Raw genomic sequence first — 20174 nt, forward strand, 5'->3', positions numbered from 1 at the left:
CTGACCTGCAGGCCTCTAGGGAAATGGCCGAGTACTGGCCTTGGTTTCCCAGGCATGAGATCAACAGAGGCATGGTCTCCAAAGACTCAGAGTGTTTCCATCGGGGCTTGAACTTAGCACCTTGCAGGCACACCGCAACATAAGCTCATGAGGAGTTTTTGTCTCTTTTTCTTCTATTGCATTGTGTGTGTGTTTCACTCACCATGGTGGTTGTGTGTAGGTCAGAGGACAGACTTCCCATCTTGGTTCTCTTCTTGGACTTCGTTGACCTTAGACCTTCATGTGGATTTTGGGTTATCAGACTGGGCAGCACACGCTCTTCTGGCTAAGCCACCTCCTGTGCCCTTCTGAGGCAGGTTCTTGCCCGGAGTCCCCATACTCCCTATGTGGTGCAGGCTGGTGGCCATCTTCCTGTTTCAGCCTCCCAAATGCGGACATTACAGGCATGAGCTGCCATTTGCACCAAGTCCCCTTTCTGATTTTATTTTTGTAGTCCACGATGACTTCAAACTCCGGATCCTCCTGTTTCCAGCTTGTTACATTTTAAAAAGCATTTAAGGGTGTGGAGCCAAGAAAGGAGATTTTTTTTTTTAGGGCAGTGGTTCTCAACTGGTGGGTTGAAACCCCTTCGGGAGTGGAACAACCCTTTCACAGGGCCATTGGAAAACAGATATTTACATTGCGAGTCATAACAGCAGCAAAATTACAGTTATGAAGTAGCAATGAAAATTTTTATGGTTGGGGGTCACCGCAACATGAGGGACTGTATTAAAGGGTCGCAGGCAGCATTAGGAAGGTTGAGAACCACTGTCCTAGGCTTTAAATGTCCAGCTCCCCAAGCCCACCAAGGCGTCGGGGTTTAGAACCCAGTCCAACAACACATTCCAGGACTTTCTGACCACTGAACAGCCGTAAGCAACACTGTCTCCATAATGGAGGAGCTGCGGGCACCTGCCCAGACAGGTGGAATCAGACACCAAAGGCGAATTCCTTCGTTTCAAAATTTTATCTGCTGTCCTCCTCCTACCAACCTGCTTTCCAAACTTGTGGGGAGCTGCTTAGGAAGACCGCGCTATGATCTCTCAGAGCAGCGCTATTCTAAGCTGGTTATGCCACCGCAGTTCCAACAAGTGGCCTTGCTGAACCATCTTTGGGTCCCAGGGGACTTTTCCTGGGTCTTTACCTCCTCCGCCCTGACTCGGGGGACCCACACGAGGGTGGCCATCTCTTTTCATTCAAGCCTGGCTCCGTGCACACCGGAGGAAGGAGTGATAACGGGAGGGGAAATGAAGACCTACTTCTCCCGCAGAAAGTAACAAAGGAACGGCAAGGAGCTGCTGGCTAGGTCTTTGCCCCCGGGGCTTCGCAGTGCCCTCGGGGAGGATGGGTGTGGCTCCCTGTAGGAGATGGCAGCCAGCAGCGCGCATCCACAGCTGGCTTCACCGTGTGGCCTTTATCTGACCGGCGCTCCTGGACTGACTGGGGCGCTCGTCGTGGGGGGCTGCGCACGGCACACTCGGGTGCCTACCCCACAACCCCGCCACCTTACTTCATGAGTGACTGTGCTTCTGACGTCAGGGAGGCTTTCGGTTCATTCTCTGGCGCGGTGACTTTATTTTCACAGCAGCGAGAAGGGCCGCGGAACTGGATAAGGCGCCCCGCCCCGCCCCCTGTCCCTAGGCTCACCCTCTCCCTCCCTCGGGCGGCAGAAGCCTTTATAACTGCTCTGCCCGGCCCAGGCGGGACCTGCGTCCCGAGAAGTGCCCAGCAGCCAGGGGTCGCACGCTCCGCTCTCCCTTCCCACGCGCGAGTCGCGAGTTCTCGGTTCACCCCACCCCCGCGCCGCGGCGCTCAGGTAAGAGGGGCACGCGCGGCCCCAGCTTTAAATCCGGAGAGTGCGGTGCCGGGAGCCCTGGGGTAGGACAGCCTGTGATGACTACAGCTGGCTAGGAGAAACAGATAAAACCGAGAAAGGAATGCCTTTAGCTTCACTCACCTCGGAGTGCATTCTCTGGGCTTCCCAGGCTAAACCAGAGGGGAAAGACCAATAAGCAAGCAGTCTCGAATTATAGCACAGGCCTGTAATCCTGTACCTGGGAGATAGAAGCCGAAGGATCAAGAGTTCAATGCCATCCTCGACTACATACCAAGTTCCAGGTCAGCTTGGGCTATTAGTCCCTGTCTCAAAAAATAAAACAATGTTTTTAAATATTGAAATGAAAAGGTATCCTTCTTGAACTACACTAGGCTACTCCCAGTTGCCGCTGAGCCTCTGGTGAAAGATTTTTTTTTCCCTTCGGTGGCATGGTTTCTTTGTGGCATTAGGGGCTGTCCTGGAACTAGCAACTCTTGTAGACCAGGCTGGTCTTGAACTCAGAGATCCACCTGCCTCTCCCTCCCGAGCACTGGGATTTGGGATTAAAGGCGTGAGCCACCACAGCCCCGCACATTGAAAGATGAATTATTACTGAGCTTTCAACTCACATCAGAGTTTTAAGGGACTGTAGATGAATAGAGTGTATGTGTATGCCTGTGGTGGGGTGGGGGATGGGAGGGTAAGCTGTGTCTTTCTCAAAGGACAGAGGGCTCAAAGAGTGATGTCCAGATCTTCCTCAAAGACCTCACACTCGTGTGTGACAGGACAAAACCAAGAAAAACCAAGAGGGAGCCCTTGAGGAGAAGCACAGGGCACCGTGGCAGGCAGCGGCAGGAGGCTGGCTCACCTCACTGAGTCTGAAGACAGGAAACAGTGTTTTGTTTTTCTTTATTCAGGCTGCCCTCAAGTTTGTTAACCATCCTTCTGCCTCAGCTTCTAGAGTGCTGGGATTATAGGTGTTGGCCACCACACCTGACCAAAATTGTCTCTTAAACTTCGGTAGTGAAGGCTCCTAAATGGCAAAGCCTGCCTGGTTCCAGAAATCGGAAGGACCCGCACTCCCGACCTTTCTCCAGCCTAGCTTTCTTCTCAGAGGCTTTTGCTGAAGCCTGTGAAGGGTCCTTTGGAATCAGCCACTGCTCTGAGCTCATTCTTGAAGGAGAATTCTTTAGCCACTTCAGACACAATGGCTTGGGGACTTGGAGGGAGGGTGAGGCCAGCACTCCACCCTTGGGGGTTTGTGCACTGGCTGCCACTGGGAGAGAGAGAAGGAAGGGGAGGAAGGGTTGGTACTGCCCTAGGATCAAAGCGAGAATGGAGAGGCTGGCCTCCAGGCACAAAGGGAATGGCCAGCGCCATCTCTGTGACTTATTTCCCAAGAAGGCTCTCTGCCTGGCCCCAGGCAGGCCAATGTTTCCTGGGTTTTGCAGAAACGCTTAACATATCAAGCAGCCACCTATCCCCTGAGGTCCTTACCTTGAGGGGGCCTTTGGGGATGCCCCAAGTGTGTTTTCTGTGTAGATCCTAGATTCTCTGTCTCTGTTGCTTCTTTGCGGTCGCAGTCTTCAGCAGCTGGCTGAAAACTTGCATTTCCAATTCCATGCCATTCTTGCGAGGTAACAGAGCGTGAGGAGGAGCGCTGGTGGAGGATTCTGCTGTTTGTTCTTTCTTGAGGTCCATAGATGGACCAGTGAGATCACACAGTGGGCAGTAAACCCAACAGGATTTTCATTTGGGGCAAGGCTGACCTTTTTCTTGTTTGTTTGAGCCTCCTCCCCTCTGTCTGTCTGTCTGTCTGTAGGTGTGAGCACGCCACAGTGCCCATGTGATGACCAAAGGACACTTGAGGGAATTCGTTTACTCTTGCCACCAGGTGTCTTGTGTATGGAACTCGGGTCCTTAGGCTTGGCGGCAGTCGCCTTTACCACTGGGCCATCTCATCAGCTCCTGCTCTTGTATTAGGAAAGGGATTGAAATAGCCTTGACTGACCTGGAATTCACTGTGTAGACCAGGTTGCCCTCAATCAGATTTACTCCTGTATTCTCAGTGCTGGGATTTCAGACAGTGTTTGTATACCCCTCCTCCCCATTTTGAGTCAGTGTTTCACTGTGGCCCTGGCTGGCCTGGAATTGACCATGGAGACCTTAAACTCTGCTTCCCAGCCTGAGACTAGGGCATGCATCACCATGCCTGCTTTATGCTTGTTTTCATGGCCTTTCTTCCTTCTCTCCCTCCTTTCACTTTGAGACCAAGCCTTTATCACTTGACCTGGAGCATTCCAAACTCCAGACTCCACTTTCACCGTGTCAAGTGGCTGGGAGTGCAGGTGTGACCCACTGTACCATGATTGTGGGGCTAGAGTTTTCAGATTCTTTGTGTTCTGAATGACACTCGGGCGGTTTGGTAAACATTCATGACCGTTTGGATAAATTCCATCGGATAGCGCAGGGGTAGCAAACTATGATCTATTTGTTCAAAATAGCCCATAGTTTTATTTTTTTCCTTCTTAATAAGGAGTCTCCACCCACCCCTCTCTTTCTTTGGGATAGGGCTTTCCTGTTTCTCTGTGTGACAGTCCTGGAACTCTGTAGACCGGGCTGGCCTCAAACTCACTGAGATCCACCTGCCTCTGCCTCCCAAGTGCTGGGATTAAAGAGTTTCATTGGGGCTGGGTGGTGGTGGTGACTCACACCTTTAATCCCATCACTCCAGAGGAAAGGCCAGCCTGGTCTACAGAGTTTCAGGTCTCGAAAAACAAACAAACAAAACCCCAAAACAAATAAGAAAAAAAAAAAGTTTTCATGGGGACATACTAATGCTCTTTTGTTTTTGTATTATTTATGGCTACTTTTATGTTACAAAGTCATGGCTTCCAGAGCCCAAACTACTTACTGCCGTTACAGAAAGTGCTTGACAAACAGTTAGGGGATCTGAATTATTTGGTTAATAATGAAGATATGAATGGTATGAAGATAGGCAGTGTTTCCATTTAAGTATCCAGAAAACATTTTTGAGATCTTGACGTCTGCCAAGGACCAATTTTTCAAAGTCTATAGGGACAGAGGGGACGGCTCGGTGGTAAGAGTGCTTGATGTGTAAACACGGAGAGCTGAGTTAGAATCTTAAGCACCCATGTAAAACCTGGGACGTAGCCACGTATGGCCGTGCTTGTCTGTAACCCCAGGGTCGGTGAGAGATAGGCAGATCCTGGGAGTTTCCTAGCCAGCCAGTCCACTAGAACACTGAGCTTCAGATACGGTGAGAGACTGTCCTAAGAGAATAACGTAGAGAGCAATGGAGTAAGCAATCAATGTCTTCCTCTGGCCTCTGCCTGTAAGCACACGCTGACAAACATGAGGTACACACTCAACACCAGGGAAAAGGCTACAACTTTGTTGTTTTAGTTTCCTATATCTCTGTTTTAAACATTCCCATGTTATGATGTTTTTCTTCTTTAACAGGGTGCATCTCTCTAATTTTTTTTTTTTTTTGGTTGTTGTTTGTTTTGTTTTTTCATACTGGATTTTACTATGGTCTGGAGCTCATTATGTAAACCAGGCTGCCCCCAAACACACAAAGACCCACCTGCCTTGAAGGTAATGGGATCCCGGGGCTATGCCACCACACACAGTGGTCTACAGTGTTTTATTGCGCATTCTCCTTCAATTAAAGTCCACTTGCTTTGTTTAGCACTAGAACGGGATGCTCTACCCTCGGTGAAAAGTGGGCCTGAGCCTTCTTGTCACATTTTTCTTCATTTGTTCCACGATGATGATGTATGTCCCTTCCGTCACTACCTGGAAACTCAGCTCGGTTCTGTTAGTAAGGCATTATTCACAGGACGCTGCCATGATGTGTCATGTTTATGTGATGGGAACTGGGGTGGCTATACCTAGTCAGTCTGGGGGAGCTCAGAGAGGTACTCCCCATCGGCGCTAATCCCTTTTCAAGTGCAGAGACTTTTTTTTTTTTTTTGTGAGACTCCTCCCTTGGAAAAACTCAGCCTGGATAAAAGTAGGAGGGTCAGAAACATCTGCACAGATTCATCTTAAAATTCCTTAATCCCTTAGCTGGGTATGTTGGCTCACAAATGAGAGCCCATTACATGGGAGGTGGTGGCTGGAGGGTTGGGAGTTTGAGGTCTACATCAGAATGAGACCCTGTCTCAAAGAAATACTTCATCCCTATTACTCACACTGGAGGAAGTATTCAGCAGTTAATCTCAGTCCAAAATACTTGCTCAGGACCACTGAGCAAAACACACACACACACACATACACACACACATAGAGAGAGAGGGATGCTACCAATCAGAAGGTCTGCTCTGTGTCCTCATGGAACTTGCTACCCATCAGGCTTATCAGCACTGATGTCAATATGTAGTCACTACGAGGCACATGGGAAATGAATACTTTTACTGTCAAGTGTAGGATGAGAGCTCCACATTTGGAGCAAGGTGGGATTAATAATAATGAGGTAAAGTTCCCTGTACGTCCAGGTGGTGGTGGTTCACACCTTTAATCCCAGCACTAGGGAGGCAAAAGTAGGTGATTTCTGTGAGATCAATGCCAGCCTGGTCTACAGAGTGAGTTCCAGGACAGCCAAGGCTACACAGAGGAAAAAACCGAAAACCAAACCAAACCAAAACCCAAAAAATCCCAGTAAAGGTTAAATTGGGAGAGGAAATACAACTGAATTGTGAGCAGGAGGGGAGGGGCTTTCTGACTAGCAGGATAACATCATGTACTTGAGGCAATAAAAAAAAAAAGTGTGATTTTGATGAGAAGGCCCCGAACAACCCCAAATTCTGATTCACATAGAAAACACTTTTGGAATGTTGGGTGTGGTAACCTACACCAGGAGTCCTGGCACTTAAGAGGCAGAGGCAGAAGGATCGTGAGACTGAGGTCAGTTTGGGTTGCCTGCATGTCCAGACCCTGCCTTTAAAAACGGAAAGAAAGGCCTGGCCGTGCATACCTTTAATCCCAGTACTCAAGAAGCAGAGGCAGGTAGATATCGCTGAGTTAAGGCCAGCTTGGTTTGCAGATCTAGTTCTAGGACAGTCGGGGCTACACAGATGAATGAAAGAAAAAAAGAAAGAAAGGAGGAAGAAGGAAGGAAGGGAGGGAGGAAGGAAGGAAGGGGTTGGACAGATGGCTTGGCTGTTAAGAGTACTTGTTTTTCTAGAAGACCTGAGCTCAGTTCCCAGAGCCCTCATTGGGTGCTTTACAACTGATTGTGACTCCAATTCCAGGGGATCTGACAGGAACTCTTTTTGGGCCTCTGTGAACACCTGTACATATGTGTTACACACACACACACACACACATACACATACACATTTAAAACTTAAAAAAATGAAAGTAGACACTTTTGGATAATTTGCATATGTCAAAACTTATAAAAGGCTTGTTAAAAAAAAAAAAACCACACAGCCTTGGACAAATAATCTAATTTCTTTCTTTCTTTCTACTTTCTTCCAAGATAGGGTTTCTCTGTTTTGCTTTGGAGGTTGTCCTGGAACTCACTCTGTAGAATAATTTAGTTTCTTTCTGGCTCAGTTTTCTCATCTGTAAAAGGGAGTAATAAAATCCTACTTATGGCAGCTCACACCTGTGAGCTACATAGTGTGTTCAAAGCCAGCCTGGGCTACAGCGAGACCCTGTTTCAAACAAATGAGGGTTAAGTGGCGCTGTTGCACAGCACAACATTTTCTTAGAATGTGGGCTCCTCCGTCCTACATTTCCAGCCAGGCTAGACTGAGTGTCCCTGCCCCCAGTCCTGTGACAGTGGCAACACCAAGTTACTCGTAGTTTAGGAATTGATCTGCCCTCTGCCCATTCCTCCTGGTCTCTCTCTCCTACCTTCACAGTAAGCGCACGTCCTCTGATCATCTCTCACGCCTCTTCTCCTTCTTCTTCATCCTACAGTTATGAAATATCAATGAAATGCGGGTGGGGGTCATCACAACTTGAGGAACGGTATTAAAGGGTCGCAATGTGAAGCAGGTTGAGAGTCACTGATGGAGTATGTAGGGAAGCTGGTGGCGGGGGGAGACTCTGGAGATTGTGCTGATGACAGAGAGAGGAAGCGAATCAAGGATGAAACCATTTGCTAGGAAACTGCTTTACCCATCCTCGGCCCACTCTAAGGACACGTGTGCATTCTAAAATAGATTTGTTTCATTATTTTTAATCATGAGTTTGTGTAGATATGGGCATCTTCACACATTTATGTCATACTTTGTTCTTTTGTTTTTTTTTTTTTTTTTCCTTGTTTAGACAGGGTCTCACTACGTAGCTCCCGCCGGCCTTGAACTCAGTGATCTGACGGCCTCTCTGCTTCCCACTGGTCTTCAAAGCAATCACCATCATGTCTGTTCTCATACTTTGTCATGTCTCTCCTGCACTGCTCTCCACACATGTAATTTAATTTAAAAATCATTTATTTTACACAGGATCTCATCAAGTTACCCAGGCTGACCTTGACTTTGCTATGTAGTTTAGGCAGACCTCAAACTTGTGATCCTCTTCCAAGTAGCTGGCATTACAGGCATGGGCCTCCAAGCCTAGCTGAAGTATAGAATAAGTCTCTCTCCTTTGTAACACTGCACATATGCGTTCACCATTTTAAAAAGTTAACCTTCAAGCTGGGAGGTAGTAGTGTCATGCCTTTAATCCCAGCACTGGGGAGGCAGAGGCAGGCAGATCTCTGTGAGTTCGAGGCCAGCCTGGTCTACAGAGTGAGATCCAGGACAGCTCCAAAGCCACACAGAGAAACTCCGTCTCAAACAAAATTATGTGCATATACTAGGTGCTTGTAGACCTCAGGATGAGGCCAGAGGACGACCTTGGGTGTTGATCCTACCTTCTACTCAAAGGCAGTCTGTTGCTCAGTCACCATTGTGTACATCAGACTAGCTGGCCCAGGAGTGAGCAGGGACCTGCCTCCCATCTCCCTCTAGGCTTCCTGTTGGCCTTTTACCTGGGTTCTGGGGGCTCAAACTTGGGTCTTCACACTTATATGGCAAGCACCTTACCCACTGGGCCACAGCTTCATCCTTAACCTCATCTCCCAAGAATTCACCTATAGATTATGAGAATAGCAGATGAGATGATATGAAAGAACCTATAAATAGGAGACTGCGTGATAAAGCATAACATTAAAGCATAGTGCCACGACCCAGCATGTGGCGTAGATGTCATCTAATTTCTCGTGACACTGACTATTGTTACTACTGACTGAATGCAGCAATTCAAGAATGGAGAGAACATGAAAACGCTGCAGAGTCACAGGTTTGCAGGGCTGAGATCTGGATGTCACCCGTAGGGCAGTCCACAGAGGAAGGCACTGTGGTCTCTTCTGGGGACAGAAAGAATGAGGTGGGACTCGTAAGAAGGAGGGCAGATAAGCTTAGAGCTGTCTTAGTTCCTCGGCCTGTTCATATATGATATCTGCTAGGAAAGGCCATGTGGAGCCAGCTTCCAGATCTAAGCCTGTGTGAGCCCTAGCGCTGACGAGGAGGCTGGGGGTGGAGGACAGAACCAGGGGCTCGTCAGATGCTGGCAGTTGTCCTTGCACACCAGCCAGTGCCGCGTACACGCCAAGCCCATCTCTGCCCTGACCTCGCTCACCCTTAGGCCCGGTTTTGGGTTTTTCAAAGTTTTCGATACATATTTTAATGATAGGAGGTGGGGTGAGGAAGAAGGTAGGGCTGGGAGAAAACTCTGGAAGCTGTCTGCGTGGACTGCCCAGTGATGCTGACTATGGGCTCAGCCCCCTGCTTCAACAGTACTTCCCTTGTTTCACAGAAGAGAAAACAGGTTCAGAGGGTTAGTGACTTGGTCCATACAGTGTGTACCTGAAACCCAGTTATACTAGTGACCTTTCTGATTGCTGCTGTGACCAAAGACCCATCCAGAGGGGGAAGAACTTATTTCGGCATTTGAGGGGCTACAGCCGGTCACGGGTGTGGGTGTGGTGACAGGAGTTTATGAGTGGCTGGTCACATGGCTTCCACCAGGAAGCAGAGAGTGGCTAGGAAGCTGGGTCAGGCTAAGCTCTACAAGCTTACCCCCAACGGCCCATTTCTCTAGGAAGTATCCGCCAAAGGCTGCGCCTTCCTGGTTTCTCTCTCCTTAGGACCGTATTCTGGCGCCACAGCAGCTTTTCAATACACCCTTGCTTCTCAAGTGAGTTTTGTTTTCCTCTGACTAAATTCAAAGTACTTAGGGCACTTTTGGGCTTGTTGAGCAATCCCAGCCAGCTGGGGAAAGGGTGGAGGAGGTGAATTAATAGGTGAATTGCGTTGGTAATTCCCATAAAATTAGTCACCCCCACACAAAATACTCAACTAAGACCTTTTGCCATTGTTGCTGCTTGGGGTGGTGCAGGCCCGTAATCCCGGGACTTGAGAGGGAGAGGCAGAAGGACCAAGTTTGATGCTAGTCTGGGCTACAGGAAACCCTGTCTGAAAAAACCAAATCGGTGCTTGTCCACACCCGATTATGAAAGGTGGGATGTGGGGGGGGGGACTCACAAGGCCCCACATCTCCCTGAGGATTTGTGTGTAGTTACTGGTTGATAGGGCTGGGGGACCAGGGGGTTGGTATTTTCTTCAATAACTACGTGTTCCTATATGTAGCCCTAATGAAATGTATTGGGTCATTAAAAACAAAACAACACTTGGGAGGCAGAGGCAGGTAGATCTCAGTGAGTTCCAGGCCAGCCAGGACTGTGTTACACAGGGAAACCTTGTCTCAAAAAACCAAAAGTGCAAAAGTCATAGTTTAAAAACAAAAAACAAATTATAAAAATGTTCTAAAAGGTTATTTGTGGCATCGGGGTAGAGCATATAACTAGTATGTGTGAGGGCTTGGGTTCCACACACACACACACACACACACACACACACACACACACACACACACACACACACGCACCTCTAACTAGATCGATGCTTGATATTTAAAAGACATACCACCAACTGCCCTGGTCTTTGGAGTTGGGACATAGTCCTGAACAACCACAATAAAGCTAGGGACCAATGCCCGTGTTCCTTTGTTTAGTGCTGCAACTGTCTTTCAGGCCAGAGGTCACTGATCTCTGTCAAGACTCATCATCAGGTTCAAAGTCCTTCCTAAAGATCAAGTAATTATGATTAATAGCTGCTTGTCCACAGACATCAGAACCTAGAGGGATCCAGTGGTATGAGGAGGACCAGGGAATGTGGAGAAACGAGGAATAATCCCAGCAGCGACCTTTGTGACAAATCTGAAATAAGGCAGGGAAGGATGACATGCCTTGTCAGACTTGTGTCCCTTGACTTGCCCTTCTACTGCTAGATGAGATTGGGTTAGTGTGTGTGGGTGTGTGCGCGCGCGCGCGTGTGTGCATGTTTCCGTGGATTGGACCTAAGTCATTTTGCATTCTAAGTAAGAGTTCTACTCCTGAGGAATGTTCTCAGCCAAGAGTTCTTGTGGCACACTGTGGGACTCAGGAAGTCTTTAGGAGTTATCTTTCATTTCTATAGTGAGATAGCTGAGGCTGGGTAGCTTTATATAGAGAAGAAAGCTTATTCTTATAGCCCAAGAGTTAGGGGTGGCATCTGAGAATGACCTTCTTGCTGACACAGTCTCATGGTAGCACAAACCATCACACAACATGGAACGGGAAATCCCTGGGTGCACGTGTATATTTTCTGGTCTCGCTCCCTTTTATAAGGGAGGACTCAGTCATGGGCACTCTGTGCTAATGGCCTTGCCTAATCCCCTAAGACCCCCAAAAGTGCCATTTAAATGTTTTTGTATGATCAAGTGACCTTGTTGTTTTGGGTTTTGAGCCACCCCTATTCTCATGTAGTTCAGGATGTCTTCCAAGTGAATATGCAGCAGAGGCTGGTTTTGAACTCCTGATCTTCCTACCTCCCCCCCTTCTAAATGCTGGGTTTATAGGCATGTACCATCACTTTTGTCCAGGAGTTTCCACCCTCTTATTATCTCACAGTGGGGACTGAGGTTGAGCTGAGCTGTGGAATAGGGAGGACAAGCCCTACAGAGACCATAGTAGTGAACATTGTTGAATGACTCATTATAAAATGTAAAGTGAACCCTGGAGAGCCAAATTTCATTAAAAACTAAGGAGGCAGAGTTGAACGTTGATTGTAGCACACTGTACATGAAGTTCTAGTGAATGGGGGTGGAGAGACCGTTCAGCAGCTCCCAATGCTTGCTACTCTTCCAGAGCACTAGAGTTCATTTCCCAGCACCCAATACTCAATCACCTCTAACTCCAGCTCTGGGGGAATCTGATCCCCTCTCCTGGCCTTTGAGGGCACCTGCACTCACATGAGCATACCCACACAGACACACATGCATGCATACAATGGAAGTTAATAAACTCTTAAAAATTCCAGTGTATGGGCTGGAGAGATGGCTCAGTGGTTAAGAACACTGCCTATTCTTCCAAAGGTCCTGAGTTCAGTTTCCAGACAAGCACAATACACAGCCATCTGTAATGAGATCTGGTGCCCTTTTCTGGCATACAGGCAGAACACTGTATACATAATGAATAAATCTTTTTTAAAATTCCAGTGTATATAATATGCATTTACGTAAGTGAATTCATGCGTATATATGTTACTCATCTACATAACTTTTTCACGTGTTACTATCTGAATAGAATAGTTTTAGTAGGATGGCTTGTCTCACCAAACTTTTTAGCTATTTATTCATCATAGGGTCTCACTGTTTAGCTCAAACTAACCTAAAACTTGTAGTACAGGCTGGCCTCCAACTCACAGTAATCCTCCTGCCTCAGCTTCCTAAGTATTACGCCTCCTTAGGGGAGGCAGGTATTTGAATTTGGTACATGCCGCAAGGCTGCTCTTTGGTTAGTGAGAATGGCTCTCTCTGCCTTTTGACTTGATCATGAAGGCATGGGATGGGAGAAAGAGGAAGTGTGGTCCTTATTTGTTGGGCGGGCACAGTATCCCACTGAAGTAGGCACCCCTAATATGGCTGGAAAGTCTCACCTGCAAGCATTGCTATGCGGTGAGGCAACTGGACTCATAGAGTTTTGCTTCCTGGAGAGAGACCCTGGTGCAGTTGATGCCATACACTGGTTCCATTCAGTGCTTCCGGACCCTGGCCTCCCTCTCATTTCTGACTTCTCCCTCCCTATTCTCCATCCCACACTAGAGGAGTGACTACCCCCTTCCCAGCCAGGCACAGCTGGTTGTAGAAAACGCCCCCCCCCCATTCTTGAGTGGACTCCCGACTTGCTGAGGGCTGAGCAAACCCACAGCGGGAGGAGAGCTGAAGAGAGAAAGGAGGCAGGGATGCTGGTACAGGGCTGTAATCCCAGCTCTCAGGAGGCAGCAGAGGTCAAGGCCTCCTTAGCTACAAAGCTAGTTTGAGGCTAGCCTGGTCTACATGAGACCCTGCCTTAAGAAACAATAAAACGAACAGAAAGGAAGAGAGAAAAACTAACGAGAAAGAGCGAGAAACACATACAAGTAACAGACAATAAAAGGAAAGTGATAGTGCCATAGTAACCCATAGGATTTTTAGTTTATTAAGACATTCAGGGTCATAGATAGCCGTGTCTTAACCCTGTTGAATTTCAGGGTCTTTCCAACATAGGCTCCCTCATGTGAAAACCCCTATCTCTTTCATAGTTTGTCTTCCTGTTGTGCAGAGTATTTAGAAGTCATGGGTTTGGGCAACGAGGGTATGGGACAGGAAGGAAAAAAAAAAAAAAAAGGCCTTTTCTTTTCCCTGAGGAGTTAAGGACACACAGGGAGTCAGCTCAGCTGTGGTCCGTGTAGCCAGTTCCCGGTTCTAATGGGTTAGCAGGTTCTGGGCTGTGTGGGTCATCCCTCAGCTGGAAGCTTCTAGCCTTTCCAGCATGTGGGAGTTTGAGCTATGAGGATAGCGAGCTGGAGGCCAGCCTTGGCTTTATAGAAAGATCTTTCTCAAAGGACAGACAATAAGCCAATAATCCTCCAAACTGATCATGGGAACTCATGCCTGTAATCTCAGCACTTAAAATTTGAAGCCAGCTTGGGCACATATCACGTTCCAGGCTCATCAGGGATACACAGCGAGGTTGTATGTCATATTAAGAGTAATAAAAACCAAACCAAACCAACCAACCAAACAAACAAACAAAAAACCACCCAAATTAAAAACAACAAAAACCCCAAAAGCCAAACAACAACAAAACAACTCAAAAGAGATTAGTAGCGTTAAGTGGGAAATATGAGATTCATTCCCTCTCTTCATTGGCCCTTAGAATTTGTCACAGGAGGAACAGAAAAGTTGGCTTTTACAGGTGAGGGCGTGTGGTGGATGAGTAGGGGTGGGTAGGTTGGAGGATGGGACCAATGAGTTTAATCAGGGTTACATACAGAAGCATGGACACTCACCAGTGGCTCAGTCTCTCCATCCGCAGCAATGTTAACCACCTGTAGGCTCCCAGACAAGGAGACTCTCTCCTTGGTTAGTTTTAATGTAGTACGTTTACAAGGGAGACTGACGAAACACAGTCCGGTTTCCATCCTGTGTCTCAGAGGCTTGCCTGCTCCCTAATTATGCCTCCTCTTTTCCTCAGTTGTAGGAGCAAACACAATGTCTGCCCCTAAAGGCTGCCGCTCAAACCTGGATCCCAGGTACTACAGACTGTGTGACCTGGCTGAAGGCTGGGGCATCGCCCTGGAAACACTGGCCGCAGTGGGGGCTGTGGCCACAGTGGCCTTCATGTTTTCCCTTTTGATCCTCATCTGCAAAGTGCAGGACTCCAACAGGCGAAAGGTGCTCCCCACCCAGTTCCTCTTCCTCCTGGGGGTGCTGGGGGTCTTTGGCCTCACCTTCGCCTTCATCATCAAGCTGGATGGGGCCACAGGACCCACGCGCTTCTTCCTCTTCGGAGTCCTCTTCGCTGTCTGCTTCTCTTGCCTCCTGGCACACGCTGTCGACTTGATCAAGCTGGTCCGAGGGAGGAAGCCCCTGTCGTGGCTTGTGATCCTAAGCCTGGCAGTGGGCTTCAGCCTAGTCCAGGACATCATTGCCATTGAATACCTGGTCCTCACCATGAACAGGACCAATGTCGATGTCTTTTCCGAACTGCCCGCCCCTCGGCGCAATGAGGACTTCGTCATGCTGCTAATCTACGTGCTCCTCTTGATGGCGCTGACCTTCTTGGCATCCCTCTTCGTTTTCTGTGGATCCTTCTCTGGCTGGAAGAGACACGGGGCCCACATTTGCTTAACCTCATTTGTCTCCATTGCCATCTGGGTGGCCTGGATCATCCTGCTCCTGATTTCCGACCTGGGCCCTGAGTGGGACGACACGATTCTTTGCACGGCCTTGGTTGCCAATGGTTGGGCTTTCTTGGTGTTCTACGTCTTCCCTGAGTTTCTACTGCTCCCAAGGCAACGAAGCCCCACAGATTACCCAGTTGAAGATGCTTTCTGTAAACCTCAACTCATGAAGCAGAGCTATGGTGTAGAGAACAGGGCCTACTCCCAAGAGGAAATCACCCAAGGTACGGTCCGGGAGGCCTTGGTATAAAGATGGGGAGAGAAGTTGGGCATGGTAGTTCAGGCTCATGTGTGTTGCGAGCACACACACACACACACACACACACACACACACATCTAATCTCATCACTTTGGGGATGGAGGCAGTAGGATCGTGAGTTTAAGATGGGTCGTGTAGAAAGACTATGCCTCACAATACCCACACCCTTGTGGGCTGGGCATGTAGGTTATCAGTACAGTGCTTGTTAAGCATGAACAAAAAGTCAGAGAGACTCTCCAGCACCATTTAAAGTGGGTATTGTGGCACACAGTTATAAGCCCAGCACTTGGGAGGTAAAGGCAGGAAGATCAGAAATTCAAGGTCATTTTTGGCAACGGGGATTTCCAGACCAGCCTAGGGTATATGAGGTTGTCTCAAGAACACAAAAAACAAGCTGGGTGGTAGTACACGCCTTTAATCCCAGCACTTGGGAGGCAGAGCAGGTGGATCGCTGTAAGTTCAAGGCCAGCCTGGTCTACATAGTGAGTTCTAGGACAGACATAGCTACGCAGAGAAACCCTGTCTCAAAAAGTGAAAACGAAAAAACAAAACAAAACAACAACAAAAAACCTAAAACAAACAAACAAAAACCTTCAAGAAAAACAAAACAAACAAACCAACTACAAAAACTTTCCCAAGTATAAAACCTGTAATTTTATAGAAAGCACACCAGTAATTTCATTCACAGCAGAAGGACATTTCCTAACGACCCTGATGTCCTGGTTTTGTCTTGATCAGATAGTAATGCCAGGTAAGGCACCTAGAGCCACCCTACTATCCCAATTATGGGAAAGAGGAAAGGGACAGGAGGGGGTGACCAAGGCAAACAACAAAACACCCCCAAATCCAGAAGCAAAAACTGAGAAAGACTGGCAGAGGCAGAATCATTGTCTGTAACCATCAGTACTGGGGTATGGAGGCTTAGGCCTGTAATGAGACCCTGTCTCAGAAAACAAACAAGCAAATAGTAAACAAACAAAACCAAAACAGGCTGGAGCGATGGATGGCTCATGGTTAGAAGCACTTGCTACTTTTGTAGGGGATCGGTTTATTGCCCAGCATCCACACCAACGTTCACAACCACTGGAAACCCCAACTCCAGGAATCTTGTACCCTTTTCTAGCCTCCATGAGTAATAGACACACATGCAGTGTACTTACAGGCAAAACACTTACACACATAAAATAAAAATAGATCTTAAAATAAATCCAAACACCCCCCAAACTATAAGGGACTCACAGGCTATTTATAGATTCTGATCTTGAGTAAACCAACATCTGTATTAATAAACCAATGCCTGTATTCATCACTTTTCTGTTGCTTTGACAAAGTACTAAGACCCAAAGCAAACCATTTTGGCTTCTAATTGCAGAAGGACAAGAGCCCATTATGGCAAGGAAGCTGAGTGCACACGCCTTCCAACACAAGCAGGAAGTAGAGAGTGAACAAATGGGAAGTGGGGGTGGGGCTTCAACCTCTCAAAGCCAGCCCGCCCCAGTGACACACCCATCAAACCTCCCCACATAGTTCTGCCAACTAGAGACCAAGTACTTGAACATATGAGCCCACGAGAGCCTTCTCATTTTCAAACCACCACACTCCATTCCCTGGCTCTACTATAATACTCATGGCCATATCATAGTGCAAAACATACTTAGTTCAGTTTCAGAAGTCCCCATAATCTATTTACTGTTCAAAAACCCGAAGTCTCTTCTGAGACTCAGGACAGTCTCTTAGTAGCTCCTGGAAAAGTCCAGTTGTGGTCAAGTAGAACTGGAAACTGGCCTCTGGAGTCTTCATCTAAAACTTTCTACACAATTCCACAGAGGATGAACCAGAACAAGAAAGGGTAAAAGAGGGAAATCCCTAGTGAGTGATGTGTGGTTGAGGTTCTGTGTGTATAGCTGTACGAAAGACGTTCCTGTTTTGAGGTTGGGTCTTGCTATGTAGCCCTGCTGTGCTTGCTGTGAAGACCAGACTGGCCTCTAGATGCTAACCCTCCCTCCCACCTCTGCCTTTGGAGTGCTAAGACTGGGTGTATGCCAGGCTTGACGTCTTGCCTTTTGTGTCTTGGACCCCTGGCTGCTTCCTTTCTCAGATGGCTTTCTAGTCACTGTCTTTACTGCTAACATGTCTCTCCACATCCTGTTTCGTCAGGTCTGCTAAGCAGTGAGGCCTTCCACAACGGAAGCCCCTGTCTCTATGACTGGTTAGGATGCAGCTGCTTGTCTGATGTGGTTTTCTGCCCGCTTCAGAGTCCTGCATTCCCCAGCCTGTCTTAGAAATGGCTCTATTATTGTGTGTGTGTGTGCGCGCACACACACACACACACACATGCCTGTAGAACCCAGGTATTCTTGTTAGGGTTTGCCTCATTCCATTGTGATTTGTGTGTTTATTGTATTTCTTACAGGGCAGGGCACACCTTATGTTCGTACTATCTTTACTTGTTTATTTTTAGTCTAAAATTTTTAATACCGCTTATTTGTTTACTCTGTGTATGTGTCTCTGTGTGTGTGTGTGCATGTATGTGTATGTTACAACACACATGTATGTGGAGGTCAGAGGACAAGTTTCAGGGATTTTTCTACCATATGGGTCTTGAGATGGAACTCAATCCTCAGGCCTACCTTGACAGTACTTAGTTTGCTTTTTTGAGACAAGGTCTCATGGAACCCAGGTTGACGTAGTTGAAGATGGCCTTGAACGCCTGATCCTCCTGCCTCCACCTCCCAGGTTCTTGGATTACAGATGTGCCCCACCCTGGCCAGGCCCTCACACTACCTTAAACGAAGACGTGTAGAGCAGGGGAGTGGGGGGGCAGGTAAATCCGTCAGGAAATGAACGAGCTGCTTTAAAGCCAGCTCAAGTTCAAACATGCTATGACCGCCCCAAATGCACACAATCCAGTTACTCACAAACTCTTCCCAGGTTAGGAAATGAATACGTCCCTGAGGCCCCGGGATGGCACAGGGTCTGGCTTTGGGCTGGAAGGTGTGTTCTTTCCCTGCAAGACATTTGAACCACCGAGGCCTCAAGGGACCGACTGTCACAGATGCCATGACGAGTGATACAGTGAGGAAAGGCCCGGGTGCCTCAGTCTCCCCTCTCCCTCTGTTTCAGGTCTTGAGACAGGGAACACACTCTATGCACCTTATTCCACTCATTTTCAGCTGCAGGTAAGTGACCTTTGTCATTCCTCACTCACCCCCTCCCTTTGGGAATAGATATTGCCATCATTTTGGTGGCTCCCGAGTGGCCATCCTGAAGGGATGGCATGCCTGCCTCCCTACACTGCGCCTTTTGAGGTTTGGGGTGGCAGGGACCTTTCAAGAAGGGCATTGGAGGTTCATTGAAACGGCCATGGAAGGGTTAACCACATGATCGCTTCCCTTACAGAACCGAAGTCCTCCGAAGGATTTCTCTATTCCGAGGGCCCAGGCCCCGGCCAGTCCATACAATGACTATGAGGGACGGAAAACGGACAGCTAACTGTTGAGAAGAGTCAGGCAACAGGCCCAGCCAGGAGTCCTGCCGATGTGAACTGAACCCTGGAGCATCCTAGGGGACTGCACACGACAGGCTTGCTCCCTACTGGCCTTCTGTCTGGGGCTGCTGCTCCTAACAGACTGCTTGTTCATGTGTTCCCGTGTCTCCCTTTATCCCATTCTTAGGACTTCTTGGAGGTGGGAGTCTTGGGCCACTCGGGCTGAGACTCTTACCTCTCCCATGAATGTGAGCAAACATCTGCTCATCTAACTCCTCACTGACTTGTCCGTCTTCGGAAACCAATTCACCTAACCCAGGGTGGGTTCCACGAGGATCACTTGGCACAGAGCAGAACTGCAGTTTGCACAAACCCAGAAAGGTGTGGGTGTCCACCCTGTCCATATCAGTCTACACTGGAAGCTAACCTGGACCTGCCCCCCATGTCTTCCTGCCTGGGTAGGAGAGGCTAAGGTCACCACGTGTCTACTTTCAGTACACTGCCCCACAGTGGCCTGAGCGGTATGGACACTGATTTACAAAGGCATATCACCTCCAGACTTGCTGCCAACCCCAAACCTCCGAGAACTTTGCCAGGAGCTCTTCTGGACATTACTGGCGTGGACAAGGCCTGTTTCTTCTTGCCAGGAGAACTTGGGCTTTGTGATTGCCATAAATTCCTGACATGGGCTCCTCCCCCCTTCTTGTTCCCCAGCCTCAGTAATAGATCTATCCTGAGTTCACCTCAAACTCTGTAAGTGGGCAGTGTTTATTCTTGGGGAGGGATGCATTTGTTGTGTGATAAGTTATTCACTTGGGTATGCAATAAAGATGTGATGACAACTATTTTTAAATTTTAAATTTATTTACTTTCTTAAAAATATTAATATGTTTTAAATTTTTTTTTCTGGGTGTGGATATGCACAGATCATGGGGAGGTCAGGGGAAATCAGAGGATTAGGAATCTATTATGTAGGAACTAGGTTCCTCATACTTAGCCACACACATGGAAGTAATATGAAAACATTAGCTTAGTTAGGAACTTGCCCCATAACAGTCTCCATATGGGCCTGGGCGTGGTGGCACACACTTTAATCCCAGCACTCAGGAGGTAGAGACAGGTGGATCTCTGTGAGTTTGAGGCCAGCCTGATCTACACAGTGAATCCAAGGCTACAGAGATCTACTCAAGACTGATCCAGTCCTAAAGAGAAACAGCTCACACAAAGCCC

The 20174-nt window shown here is 48.0% G+C and overlaps 1 protein-coding gene across 1 annotated transcript; it reads left to right on the plus strand.

Annotated features, from left to right (window-relative positions):
* Positions 1 to 1709: 1709 nt before the first annotated feature.
* Positions 1710 to 19789, plus strand: Gprc5a (G protein-coupled receptor class C group 5 member A). The gene is made up of 4 exons (XM_051173192.1): positions 1710 to 1855; positions 14490 to 15422; positions 18581 to 18636; positions 18857 to 19789. The coding sequence occupies exons 2-4, from the start codon at positions 14507 to 14509 to the stop codon at positions 18947 to 18949; spliced, it is 1065 nt and encodes a 354-aa protein (XP_051029149.1). The 5' UTR covers positions 1710 to 1855; positions 14490 to 14506; the 3' UTR covers positions 18950 to 19789.
* Positions 19790 to 20174: the final 385 nt, after the last annotated feature.

Source organism: Phodopus roborovskii, unplaced genomic scaffold (assembly GCF_943737965.1).
Source record: "Phodopus roborovskii unplaced genomic scaffold, PHOROB, whole genome shotgun sequence".
NCBI classification, from domain to species: Eukaryota; Metazoa; Chordata; class Mammalia; order Rodentia; family Cricetidae; genus Phodopus; species Phodopus roborovskii.

Coding starts and splice junctions, on each gene's coding strand:
- Gprc5a (XM_051173192.1), top strand. CDS start 14,507: ATGTCTGCCCCTAAAGGCTGCCGCTCAAACCTGGATCCCAGGTACTAC. Junction 15,423..18,580: donor CCAAGAGGAAATCACCCAAG/GTACGGTCCGGG, acceptor CCTCTGTTTCAG/GTCTTGAGACAGGGAACACA. Junction 18,637..18,856: donor CCACTCATTTTCAGCTGCAG/GTAAGTGACCTT, acceptor CTTCCCTTACAG/AACCGAAGTCCTCCGAAGGA.